This window comes from Microcaecilia unicolor, chromosome 1, assembly GCF_901765095.1.
Source record: "Microcaecilia unicolor chromosome 1, aMicUni1.1, whole genome shotgun sequence".
NCBI lineage: Eukaryota > Metazoa > Chordata > Amphibia > Gymnophiona > Siphonopidae > Microcaecilia > Microcaecilia unicolor.
In genome coordinates, this window is record NC_044031.1 from 407,350,840 (window position 1) to 407,364,015 (window position 13,176).

Genomic DNA, 13,176 nt, shown 5'->3' on the forward strand with positions numbered 1-13,176 from the left:
ATCCTTGAGCTGGGTGGTCACCCTTCAAATCAGCCACCTTGTCCCATTCCAGACAGCTCTGGTACGATTTTTTTCTTGACCGAGGACTGGAGGATCTAGGTTCAGACTTGGGTGCGCTGAGTCCTCGGGCCTGGCTATGCATTCATATCTTGGGCTCTGTGGCAGACACTTTGGAGGTAGTGCTGTGGGTGGTGCTCATAGATGACATCTACAGCTCTTGCTTCTTGACGGGTGGTCTCTTGTGTTCCAGGAGTGCCAGCAGTGTCTTCCATGGCTGTTCTCGGTACTGCCATGAATTGGTGGCTTCACAATTCTTCCCTGTGGAAGGGATGCCTTGGTGCCGCTGCAGTGGATGGTGGTGATCACGGATGCGAGTCTCTCAGACTGGAGAGCCCTTTGCCTTCTCCTTCCGTCTCCGGGGTGGTGGATGGCATAGGGGACGGTGTAGCCGATCTCCTGCCTGGATCTGCTTTTGGTGCTGTTTGTCTTCTAGCCATTCAGGACACATTGCAGGCCAGGTGGTGCTTGTGCCGTCTCCCCCACCTGGACCTGCTTTTGGTGCTGTTCGTCTTTAGCACTTCAGGACAAGTTGCGAGCTAGGCGGTGCTTGTGCCATCAGAGAAGATGAGGCGGTGGCTGCTTCCTTGACAGAGTGGGACTCGGAGTCAGACTGTGGCCATCAGGGCGTGTCGCCCCCATGGAGTGGGCAGAGGACCTCGTGTTCCGTTTCTACGTGGCCCACTTTGAGGGCTTTTCCTACGGTGAGTTCTCTTTTCTGCTGTTTTCTGGTCTCGGCAGAATGGTTATTCCGCACCAGTGCTTCTCCAACATGGCCTCTGGTAGAGAGCGCTGTAGGTAGATCTGATGGAGTCCCAGCTGGACGCCCAGGTGCCTTCTTTCTTCTGTCATCGGAGAGAGGGTGATTCGGCAGGGCTGGTTGTTCTATTGCTTCCTTAGCCGGAGGACGTTCTTCGATAGTGTTTCCTCCGTGTTCTCTCTACGGCTGAGTTCTTTTTGGATCGCTCTCCACTGGGGTTGAGTCATTCTGGTAGCTCCGGATTAACCATGGCGCCCTTGGTATGCGGATATGGTGAGTCTCCTGGTGGTGCCTTCATTTTGGATCCGCTTTACTCTGGGCTCTTCCTTCTGGGTCTGCTCCTGAGTGGATGATTCTTCTTGGACTTATGGCCTGGTTTTTTGAGAGGCCGACTCTGAGGAACAGAGTTCTTTGGACGCTGTGGTTACTGTTCTTTTGCGATCTTGTATGTGGTCCACAGTCCACTGCAGCCGCGTATTCTCGGGTGTTGAGGATTTTTTGAGGCTGGTTGCGCCCCACGCTTGGTCTTTATTGCGGGCATCTGTTCCTCAGAGATTGAGTTATTTCTGCAGGATGGGTTGCAGAAGGGCCTGGCCTGACCTTGCACTCGGAGGTGGTGCATTTCTTGCAGAGTGCTTTGCTCCTCCACTGCTGCGACCTTCTTCTTCCTGAAACCTCGTTCGTATTCTCTGAGTCTAGCTTGGGGCTCCTTGTCTAGCATTGCTTAGGACTCCTTTTGTTACTTTGCAGAATGCTACGCTTAGGAACTTACAAGCAGTGTTCTTGGTCGACAGTTCTTCATCACGCAGAGTGTCTGAATTTTTAGCACAGCCATGTTGATTTGTTTTTTTTTCTGCAATTTGCTGAATCTGGAGTGACCTTGCTTTCGATTCCGGCTGTGGTTTGGCTTTTCTTTTTAAGCCTTTCTTTCTTCCTTTCTTTCGGGAGGGGGATTTTCACATGGAGTACACAGTGCTTCGTCTTCTGGATGTTCAGAGGCTCTCCGGTATTTGCAGATGTTGCATATTTTTCAGCGTTCAGATCTTCTTTTTGTCTTTGTTGCTGGTTCTTGCTGTGGGACGGCAGCCTCTGGTCTGATCTGATTTTTTTTTTCTCGTTGGATTGCAGATACTTTGTGGATTTTTTGGAAAGGTTGCGTCTCGCTGGTGGCATTCCAGGCTCGTTTCATGAGTTTGCTATCTACTTCTTGGGTGGAATGGGTGTGCTTTCACTATTCAGATGCTGCCTTTGCAGCTGCGGTTCTGTCTCAGTGAGCGGCGACTTCCCACCCTACTTAGGGATTGGTTTGGTACATCCCACCAGTTCTTGGATTCATCTGCTTCATACGCTAAGGAAGGTAAAATTATGCCTTACCTGCTGATAATTTTCTTTCTTTTAGTAGCAGCAGATGAATCCAGGATCCCACCCTTTGTCAGCCGCGCTTGTTTTGCCTATCTGGTCTTGTCCTGGTCTTTAGTTTCCCCCCCCCAAAAAAAAGGAGAAGAGGATAGAGAACAGAAACCACTGAAGAGGACTCCATCGCAGTCGTGGCTTCTCTTGACTGACAAGTTTTCTGTTTTGTATGGTTGGTGAGGAAGGCTTCCTGGTTTCTTGTCTGATTCTGCTTGGTGATGAGATATGTACTGAGGTGAGGGAGGAGCTGGCCATCTGGTATCACTGCCTTCAGCTTTGTAATCTCTTATCGCCACCTGCTGGTAGCTGGACACAACCCACCAGTTCTTGGATTCATCTACTGCTACTAAAGGAAAGAAAATTATCAGCAGGTAAGGCATAATTTTACCATTAAATGTAAAAAATGAGAACTCAAAATGGTTTGCTCCATTATCTTTTCTTTACTGCACACAAAACACTGCTGAGGTTTGTACAGACTATTAAAGTGACTCTCTCTTAGCTGAAACATATGGTAATAGTTTCTGCATCTATCATTGTAATCCCTGTTTTTTTTTCTTTTAGCTACATGCAGATTGGAGAGAATAAGAAAAAGCCAGTGGAAATTAATTCTCAGGTAATGTAACTGTTATCATTGTCTTGAAACAGTGATGTCACCTTTCTGCCTGTGGAGCCGTGTTTTGGCGGAAACATCCGCCTGCCTCTGGGGTCAAATACAACGGTACTAAAAGCTGGAAGGAGTTACGAACAGTGCCTCGGTAAAATGGCTCTGAGTGTGATCAGAGTTAAGAATAAGCACAGCCGCGGATTTCTTCGAAACTGTTGCAGTGGCAATTTTAGCGCCACAGCGACTGTTTGAACTCAGCTGTGGCTGTGCTTATTCTTAACTCTGCTCACATTTAGCGCCATTTTACCAAGGCACTGTTTGTAACATCTTCCAGCTTTGTTGTATTTGACCCCTGAGGCAGGCGGATGTTTTTGCCGAAATGTAGCCCCATGTCAGGTCTCTTCTGTTGCCTTAAAGAACATTTTTGACGACACTCCCTGTGTAGAAGTCAGTGGTTTATCCTCTATTCCTTTGGTTTCTTTGGACTTCATAGAGGTTACTTTCCTTCCCCTTTGGACTTACCTTTCTGCCTACTACAGTAGGGATGCTTATTTAAAAAACGTCAGTAAAATACCCTGGATTCTATAAATAGCGCTCAAATTTGGGCACGATCCTGAGATCCATGGATAATTTAGTTAATGAGCCATTAACAATCAATTATTGATGTTATTTGGATTTGTGTGCAAATCTGACTATTTGTGATTCTATAAAGATCCATGCCTAAATCCTCTTGTGCGCAACCCAAAAGAGGCATAGCTATGGGAAGGACATAGGCGGGTTAGGGGCATTCCAAAGAATTACATGCAGTGTTATGGAATTTGAGGGATCCACACCCAAGTTGCACATCAGGATTTTCATCAGGTTTCAGTTGGTGTAAGTCTTCTTGTCCAAAGTTGGATGCTGGAATAGTCACTAAGTGCTATTCTATGACGAGTTTACAGCTTGGAGCTTAGCACAAATTTTTCCTGGTGCCTACTTTTCGGTCAAATAATGGAGTAATGTGGTCAACAGGACACTTCAAAACACACTAGGAAGACGGTAGTAGTTACATTCAGTTTATTTCATTAAATTTACCGACTTGACATGGCACCGTGTTTTGGCCAGAGTGCTTGCCTCAGGAGTCTTTATGTAAGTAAGAAGCCCAAGTATAATAACAATAAAAAAAAAAGGTCACAAGGATGCTAAAAGATGGATGCAGCCTTTAAAAAGACTTGGATCTTAAAGCGATAACAGTGCATTGTTACCTGAGACAGGCACTCTGGCCGAAACATGATACCGTGTTGAGTCCTAAGTTTTATGAAATAAATTGAATACAACTACTACCATCTTTGTAGGGTGTTTGGAAGTGTCCTGATGACCACATTACTCAATTGTTCGACTTGTTGTGTGCTTAGTGGTCCTTGTTCCTCCACTTTGGCCGTTGTTACTTCGCCTTCTTTTCAGTGCCATTTACTACTACTACTTATCACTTCTACAGCGCTACAAGGCATACACACTGAATCTGGTCCATGATGCTGCTGCTTTTTTAAATGTTTTATTTTGTAGTTCAGGTGACTTGTACACTGTATTTCCTACACATTGGATGATATATCTTGGTACCAAGTCATGTGAGATTGAATTTTATGCTCTCTGATAATGTCAGAAAGAATCAGGTATTTCTGATAATGTCAGAAAATGAGAATATCACAAATTGATTTGATGATTAGAAGTACTGGATCAGTATTTTTGTAGAATGGTCTCTCCCAAGAATTCCCCATTGCATTGATGTGAGAAGTGGTTAGAAGCTGTGAATTGTTGTCTACTGCTCCATTCCAAAAATTCTCCTCCTCCCCATCTCAGAAACAAGCAGACAGATCGACAAGAGAAGAAAACTGAATTGGCACACTTCTCAAGCTAAATCCACTTGCATAAGTACACATACATAAGTGCATAAGTATTGCCAAACTGGGAAAGACCAAAGGTCCATCAAGTCCAGCATCCTGTTTCTAACAGTGGCCAATCCAGGTCACAAATGCCTGGCAAGATCCCAAAAAGTACAAAACGTTTTATATTGCTTATCCCAGAAATAGTGGATTTTCCCCAAAGCCATTTAATAACGGTCTATGGGCTTTTCCTTTAGGAAGCCATCCAAACCTTTTGAAAACTCCGCTAAGCTAACTGCCTTTACCACATTCTCTGCAAACGAATTCCAGAGTTTAATTACATGTTGAGTGAAGAAAGATTTTCTCCTCCGATTCGTTTTAAATTTACTACATTAGCTTCATCGCATGCCCCCTAGTCCAAGTATTTTTGGAAAGCATAAACAGATGCTTCACATCTACCCGTTCAACTCCACTCATTATTTTATAGACCTCTATCATATCTCCCCTCAGCCGCTTTTTCTCCAAGTTGAAGAGCCCTAGCCGCTTTAGCCTTTCCTCATAGGGAAGCCGTTCCATCTCCTTTATCATTTTCGTCACCCTTCTCTGCACCTTTTCTAATTCCACAATATCTTTTTTGAGATAGGCTACCAGAATTGAACACAATATTCGAGGTGCATCGCACCATGGAGCGATACAAAGGTATTATAACATCCTCATTTTTGTTTTCCTTTCCTTTCCTAAAAAATACCTAACATTCTATTTGCTTTCTTAGTCGTATCAGCACACTGAGCAGAAGGTTTCAATGTATCATCAACGACGACACCTAGATCCCTTTCTTGGCCCGTGACTCCTAACGTGGAACCTTAGTCCTACACACACACAGGTACACTTTCAGGCTTCCCTCCACACAGTCTAATGCAGGGAGATTCCTGAATTACTGTGCAATGTAAAGTATGTTCAGAATTCACCAGAATTCTCCACAGGGACCAGGAGGCAGTGTTGTCTATAGTTCACTCCTCCACCAGTATTGATTACCTTGTAGAAGAAGCAGAGAAACCTGGGGTTGAACCTGCTGTGGCTGGGAAGATCAAGCCTAGAGAAGGATTTAAGCTAAGCTGGGGAAAGAAACAACTGGAGAAGGTTGAGCCAGGAATCTGAGAAAGCTTGGGGGGGGGGGGGGGTAGATCTACAGTGGCTATAGTCTTGGGTGGGGCTGACCTGGGACCATTGTCTTTTTTTCTCAGGCCCATTGAGCAGCTAGACACCTTTGTGTAGCTGGTGAGGAGACTCAAGCCCCACCAACTGCAGATACCTGGAGACTGCCCATATCACCTAATACATGGCTGTTAGTAGTGCAGAGTGCTACCACTGATGCTGGCACTATACTTTAGGCTATCCAAGTGGGCTCTGGATTTCTACAGCTGGTGGAGCTTGGGGGTCCCTGCCGGTTAAGGTAAATGTATTTTTTGTTGGGGCAGGGTGCGGGAGGAAAGAGGCAGCAAAGTAATGGGGTGCTTAGTTTCCACCCCATGGTCACTGTAGATCCCTCTCCAGATGTTCTGGCTGTTCTAGAGCATCAGACCCTTATGATAAGAGAATTGTCTAAAAAAAAAAAAAAATTACAACTACCCAAGATCCCTTGACAAAGCTTTAGCCAGCAGGCACCTGTCGGGGTCCAGTGAGTTGACAGATCGTTAAGATAAGTGACCGCTTCATGCCTGCCATTTACAGCATAATTATGTATAAAAAATAGTGAAAAATTGAAAAAAAAAATTAAACACTGACACTATATGAGCACATGTTTAAAGAAGCAACACATTTGAAAGGAGGGGGGGGGGGGTTGTCTGTGATTATAACAGTCACGAAAAGGGCTTCACCCACATTGTGGGTGCAAATTGCATTATATCCCTATGACAGTATGAGACTTTCTCCTTACACACACAATCTGAGTGAGATTGGTCTACTACTGTTTGTTTTGAAGTCATTTCTTATCTGAAGTAGACTTGAATTGCATATATAATAATGGTGTTACCGCAGGTTAAAAAGCACTACTGTGGGGTGCACTTAGATGTCCCATGGTAGTTTTGGGATCTGCATGCACTACCCATATGCTAACAGAATTTTTTTAGCACAGGGGTGTGTCTGGGGCAGAAAGTAGGCGTGTTCTGCACTAATTGGTTAGTGCAGCTGCATTGCTGCATGCTAATCGATTAGCACGTGGTTAGAGCGTGAACCCCTACTGCCTAGAAAATAGGTGTCAGTAAGTACTAACACTCTTATGGGGAATTTAGCGCATAACTGTTGATAGGAATAATGGCAAGTGGGGCCATTTACTGCTGCACTAAAACTGGCCTCAACGCATGGGAAAGACCTGTGCTGGGGATAGTGCTGGCCACTTTTGAGCACTGCTTAGTAAAAGGGCCTCTTTATTTACCCATGTAACACAACATAATCACTGTCTTTGAGCATTAATAATTAATTGAAGATGCAGTGTAGGAAAACTATTACTTGAAGATGCAGAATAATGTAAATTTTTTGTGCAGTCCTGGCCGCCTTCCCTCATTCTGACCTTTTCTGGTCTTGATGGTGTCCAACACACACCCATACACAAATAGACATACAGTTTCTTTCTTTTAACTCCTTTCAGACTTAAAAGCTCCACCCCAGCTTTCTCCCCTCCCCCAAATTCCCTTCCAGTGAGACCATTAGCTGTCACTACTACTACAATTCCTATTAACATTATGTAGCTTCCTACTATTCCAGAATCTGTGCAATAGTTGTGTCCATCAGCCAGCAGGTGGAGATAGAGAACTGAAAACTGAACCGAGACTTCTCTCTTGGCAGCTCTCTTCCTACCTCTTGCAAACCCTTGGTTCCCAATTGGGCAGTTTTTACGCGAGGGCTGCGGGAAATTTTTGGATGGTGCGGTTTATTGGGCGGTTTTCGCGCGGCTGCGGTGCAGGATTGGGCGGTTTTCGTCGCGGGTGTTTTTTATTGGTCCGACGACAGCAGTCTGAGTCTCCGACTCCAATTTGGAATAGCATTCCTCCTCCCCTCTTCAGCCTGCAGCCCGCCTCCGCAGGGCTTCTATTGCCAATAGAAGCCCAGCGGAGGCGGGCTGCAGGCTTCTCTTAAATGTCTGCAGCAGCTGTGCCCGGCCCGCGCCCCACCACCGCCGGAGAGAGAAGATGTTAGAGAGATGAACGACGAACGATGATCATGACTCCGGGGTGCCATGGCATCTCCTCCCCGATCATGGGCTGCGGATCGTCCTTCCTGGAAGCTCAGGTTCCTAAGAGAGAGCCACGTCCAAAAGACAAGAACAACAGGAGCCGGAAGATGGATGCACAGCAAAGGAGGTAAAATGATCCAAAACAAAGAAAAGGGGGTGGGTGAGAGCAGCGGGTCTCTTGAAGCCCTACGATACTTAACTTTTGCATTGCATGATCAGATGTCTGCCTGGACTCGAGTGGACATGGATTGGAAAGATGGCGATGCTGCGCCCCGGGCCCCCCTCCCGCCTCTAATGATGCCGTCGGAGCGAGGTGACGTCAGCGACATGGGCGTGGCTAGTGACATGGGTGGTGTTAGTGATGTCGGGGGCGGGGTTTGACTTTGTGCGGTTTTTGGGCTGGTTTTGGGCGGGGAAAATTTTTTTAACTTGGCAACCCTGTCTCTGACCCACATTTCTCTCTTCCTACCTCTCCAAAAGACCCCTAACTCTTGTTGTCTCTTTCCTTATAACCAGCAAGATCCGTAGGTTTCTTTCTCCCTCCTGAGGCACTCACCCGCATCTCGTTCACACTTTCTCACGTGCCTGTTTTACCAAACTGTGCCATTGATTCCTGGCATGGCAATGAGAGGAAGCCCATTCAATTCCTATGGGCTTCCTTTCATTTGCTGCACAAGAATCGCTAGCATAGCTTTGTAAAAGAAATCCTAAATCTCTAATTTCCAGTTCCTTTAGCCTCTTTCTTCTGACTCTGCCATAACAAAAGGAGGAAGAGAGCAACTGCATATTGGTTCTTGTCCTTATCTACTGCCTGGAGCTCTGGCAGAGGAGGAGCATATGGCCTAAATTGCAGCCAGTCTTCTTCTTGTGTTCAGCCTGAGGGGAAGGAGAGAATCAGCATTATTAGTTGGTCACTTGAGGTACACTGCGGTATGCTCCATGCTGTCTCTACTGCTGCCTACTGGTCCCTGTGTTGAATTCTATGTGGCAAGTGCAGAATTCTGCACAGGAGGGAGTGATGTGGTAGCTTTGTTAGTCCACTTTTTAAAGTAACAAATAGAACAAAACAAAGAAAAGAAAAGATGATTAACTTAATACATTTCTTGATTAGCTTTCAAAGGCAATACGTTCTTCAGACCAAGAATAAAACATGTTAGCAAATATCAGAATATATAAGTTGAAATACCAAAGCATTCCAATGACAGTCTCACAGGGAAAGGTAGGGGTTGGGGAGAGATGGATGGGTGATCGGAGGGTGACACAACAGTATATTTTTATGGTTTATAATTTGATAGGAAACTCAGATCTTTGAATAGTCCTGTCTGGTGGGTGTCAGAATATTTCGTCATTTTAACTTCAAAGATTTTACGTTCCTGGATTGTTTAAAAATGTCCTTTTAGTATTCTTGTGGAGAATCACATTAACTGGTAAATATATTTCAATAATAAAGATTGGAGGAAAAGGAATATGTCAGTTTTTCTTATATAGGATCCCGTAAGACATTAACTCATCATAGGCTAAACCCCCCCCCCCTTCAAATCCAGTTCTTGTGTATGGAGGGCTCCATCAGCAGTATACTTTGCTCTATATTAAGTGCAAAAAAAGCACACATCTTTATCTCCAGAAGGGAGTACCAGAGACATTTTTGAAACTTTTTCCTCCAGTCTTTATTATTGAAATATATTTAGCACTTACCCCCAGAATCTATATAACAACCATAGAGATCTGTGCCGAAATCCAAGCGTATTCAATAACATGCATAACTTAATTAGCTTAACAAGCTAATCAGCATTGATAACAGCTCTTAGCAAGCAAAAATGAGCACTTCCTTAGCATCCCTCCAGACTGGCCCAGCTGAGCTGATGGGATTGGCTCAAGCTTCTGGTGGTGGATGTACTAGTGTCGGCAGTGACCAAGAAGAACATGGTTCCGGTGGATGGGGGCACTGCCCTAAAGGATCTGCAGAACCGTCATCTGGAGACGCTCTTGAAGCATGCCTTTGATGCTTCTGCCTTGGAAGTTCAGACGGCTATCTCTGGAGCAGTTGTGGCCCGGGTGTGTTTTCAGTTGTCGGAACGAGTGGTAACATAGTAAATGATGGCAGATAAAGACCTGTTCGGTCCATCCAGTCTGCCCAACAAGATAAACTCATTTTAGATGGTATGTGATACTTTATACCTGAGTGTGGGTCAAAAGAAAATAAAAGGCTGATGAACTTTTTGTCTGCTCCAGACAGAAGACCAGTGCTCTCTTGAAAACCAGAGTGTGTGGTACATTTTCCTCTTGTGGGCATGAGGCATAGGAAGAAATACTGGCAGAACTGATTGGTTAAGATAGAACTCAGAAACTACTATTGGAAGGTACTTTGGATGAATACACCCATAATCATTCTGTTGTAAAACTCTTGTGTAAGGTAAATCAGTTCTGCAGGAAACAAAACATCTTGGAATCCCTATGGATTGAAATTCCATGTGTAAAGGAGAAAAGGATAGTGATAGGAGTGTACTACCACCCACCTGGCTAGGACGAACAGATAGATGTAGAAATGTTATCAGAAATTAGGGAGGGTAACAAACTGGGAAACACAATAATAATGGGTGATTTAAAATACCCAGATATTGACCGGGTAAATGTAACATCAGGGCATGCTAGGGAGGTAAAATGGTACAAGAGTCAACAAGAGGAGGAAAAATTCTAGACCTAGTCCTTAGTGGAGTGCATGATCTGGTGCAGAAGATAATGGTGCTGGGGCCGCTTGATAACAGTGACTGTAATATGATCAGATTTGATATCGGCTCTGGAGTTAAGTACACACAGGAAATCCAATGTTTGCATTTAACTTTCAAAAAGGAGACTATGATAAAATGAGAAGGTGAAAAAAAAACCAAACAAAAACTTAGAGGAGCAGATGTGAAGGTCAAAAATTTACACCAGGCATGGATACTGTTCAAAAATGCCATCCTAGAAGCCCAGGCCAGTTATATTCCATGCATTAAAAAACGAGGAAGGAAGGCCAAATGACAGCTGGAATGGTTAAAAAAAAAACAAGGTGAAGGAATCTATTAGAGCTAAAAGAAAATGGAAGAAGGATCAGACTGAAAATAATAAGAAATAGCATAAGGAATGGCAAGTCAAAAGCAAAGTGCTGATAAGGAAGGCAAAGAGGGACTGAAAAAGAGATTGTGCTGGAGGCAAAAACACACTATAAAAACGTTTTTAGGTATATTAAAAGCAAGAAGCCAGCAAACGGACCGCTAGATGATCGAGAGGTAAAACGGGCACGCAGGGAAGACAAAGCCGTAGCGGAGTGATTAAATGAATTCTTTGCTTCGGACTTCACCGAGAAAGATTTGGGAGATGCTGGTGTCAGAAATGATATTCAAACCTGACGAGTCAGAGAAACTGAATGAAATATCTATAAACATGGAAGATGTAATGGTGCAATTTGACAAACTGAAGAGCAGCAATTCACCTGGACCAGATGGTATTCATTCCAGAGTAGTGAAAAAAACTGATTAATGAACTTGCAGAACTAATGCTAGTAATATGTAATTTATCCTTAAAAATCAAGCATAGTACCGAAAGAGTGGAGGGTGGCCAACGTAACACCAATTTTTAAAAAAGCTTCCAGAGGTGATCCTGGAAATTATAGACCGGTGAGCCTGATGTTAGTACCAGCAAAATAGTAGAGACTATTATAAAGAACAAAATTACAGAGCACTTTCAAAAGCATAGATTAATGAGACAAAGCCAACATGGATTTAGTGAAGGGAAATCTTGACGTACCAATCTACAACATTTCTTTGAAGGGGTGAATCGGTTGATATTCTGTATCTGGATTTTCAAAATGCATTTCATAAAGTACCTCATAAAAGATTCCAGAGGAAATTGGAGCGTCATGGGATAGGAGGTAGTGTTCTATTGTGGATTAAAAACTGGTTAAAAGACAGAAAAAAGAGAGTAGGGTTAAATGATCAGTATTCTGAATGGAGAAGGGTAGATAGTGGAGTTCCCAAGGGGTCTGTGCTGGGACTGATGCTTTTTTTTTTTTTTAATTCTTTATTTATCAATTTAGATATATTAAAACAAGCAAAAATAAACTTGTCAAGTAAATAACATCACTGTTCAACTATATAAGGAAACCAGTTAATATTCAAACAATTACAGCATGTTAATTAAAGTCTACATTAGTGAGATTCAAAAATTACATCATGGATTCCAAAAGAAAATAATTAAGGAAGCTTTCCTTTATCGGATGCTCATAAAAGATATCTTCCCTTAATATATAGGGTTCTAAGTTAATTACTCCCTTGTCCTTTTGCAGCTAGGAATGAAGAAAGCTGTGCCGGCTCATAAAACACATATTTATTAGATTGATATTTAACTAGGCATTTGCACGGGTACTTTAGAAAAAACGTACCTCCTAACTGAATTACACCAGGCCTCATAAGTAAAAAATCTTTGTCTACGTTTTTGAGCCTCCTTAGAGGCATATTTTCAAAGCACTTTGGGAGGCTAAGTTCCATAGGTTTCTATGGAACTTTGGGAGGCTAAGTGCTTTGAAAATAAGCCTCTTAGTCACATCAGGGAAGAGACTAACTTTTAAACCAAGGAAACTCTTATCCTTATTTTGGAAGAAAAGTCTCATCAGCCAGTGTTTATCTGGCGACAAGGCTACTGTGGCAATTAAAGTAGAAGCTTGGACTAGTTCAGTATCTGAGGATTCCAGTATCAATGAAATATCCAATTCTGACTTTTCTTGAGGCACTTGGCGCTTCAGGGGCAAATAATATATTTGTGTAAATGGTGGAACCATTTCCTCTGAAGCGCCAAGTATCTCTGTAATATACTTTCTAAGCATTTCCCTTGGTAAAACTCCAACTTTTTTTGGAAAATTTAAAAAGCGGATATTATTATTTCTGGTTACATTCTCCAAGAATTCAGTGCGTCTCCTCAAGGAAATTAAATCTTTAATCATAGTCTCTTGGTTTAAATGAACCTCTTTCACTTGTTTTTCCAATTCTTCTTGCCGATTCGATATTGTCTCTACCTTGAGTTCAGTCTGTTGAACCTTGTGGTCCATATTAGACATTTCTTGAGATAATTGTTTAATTTGTGGACTTAAGGAACTCCCCAAGTCCACAATCAAAGTGTATAGAGTCTCTAATGTAATTTCAGTAGGTTTCTGGGATTTAGGAAATTGTACCTCTGCAACTGCAACAGCGGTCTGTAGTGCGTTATCTCCGGT

General features: G+C 43.3%; 1 protein-coding gene across 2 annotated transcripts in view; it reads left to right on the forward strand.

Moving 5' to 3' along the window:
- Nucleotides 1-13,176, forward strand: part of DCDC2 (doublecortin domain containing 2) — a 342,131-nt gene that overhangs the window by 15,094 nt on the left and 313,861 nt on the right. For both annotated transcript variants that reach the window (XM_030211482.1, XM_030211491.1), the window contains exon 2: nucleotides 2,792-2,843. In XM_030211482.1, the coding sequence (XP_030067342.1) occupies nucleotides 2,792-2,843 (52 nt within the window). The remainder of the gene's footprint in view (nucleotides 1-2,791; nucleotides 2,844-13,176) is intronic.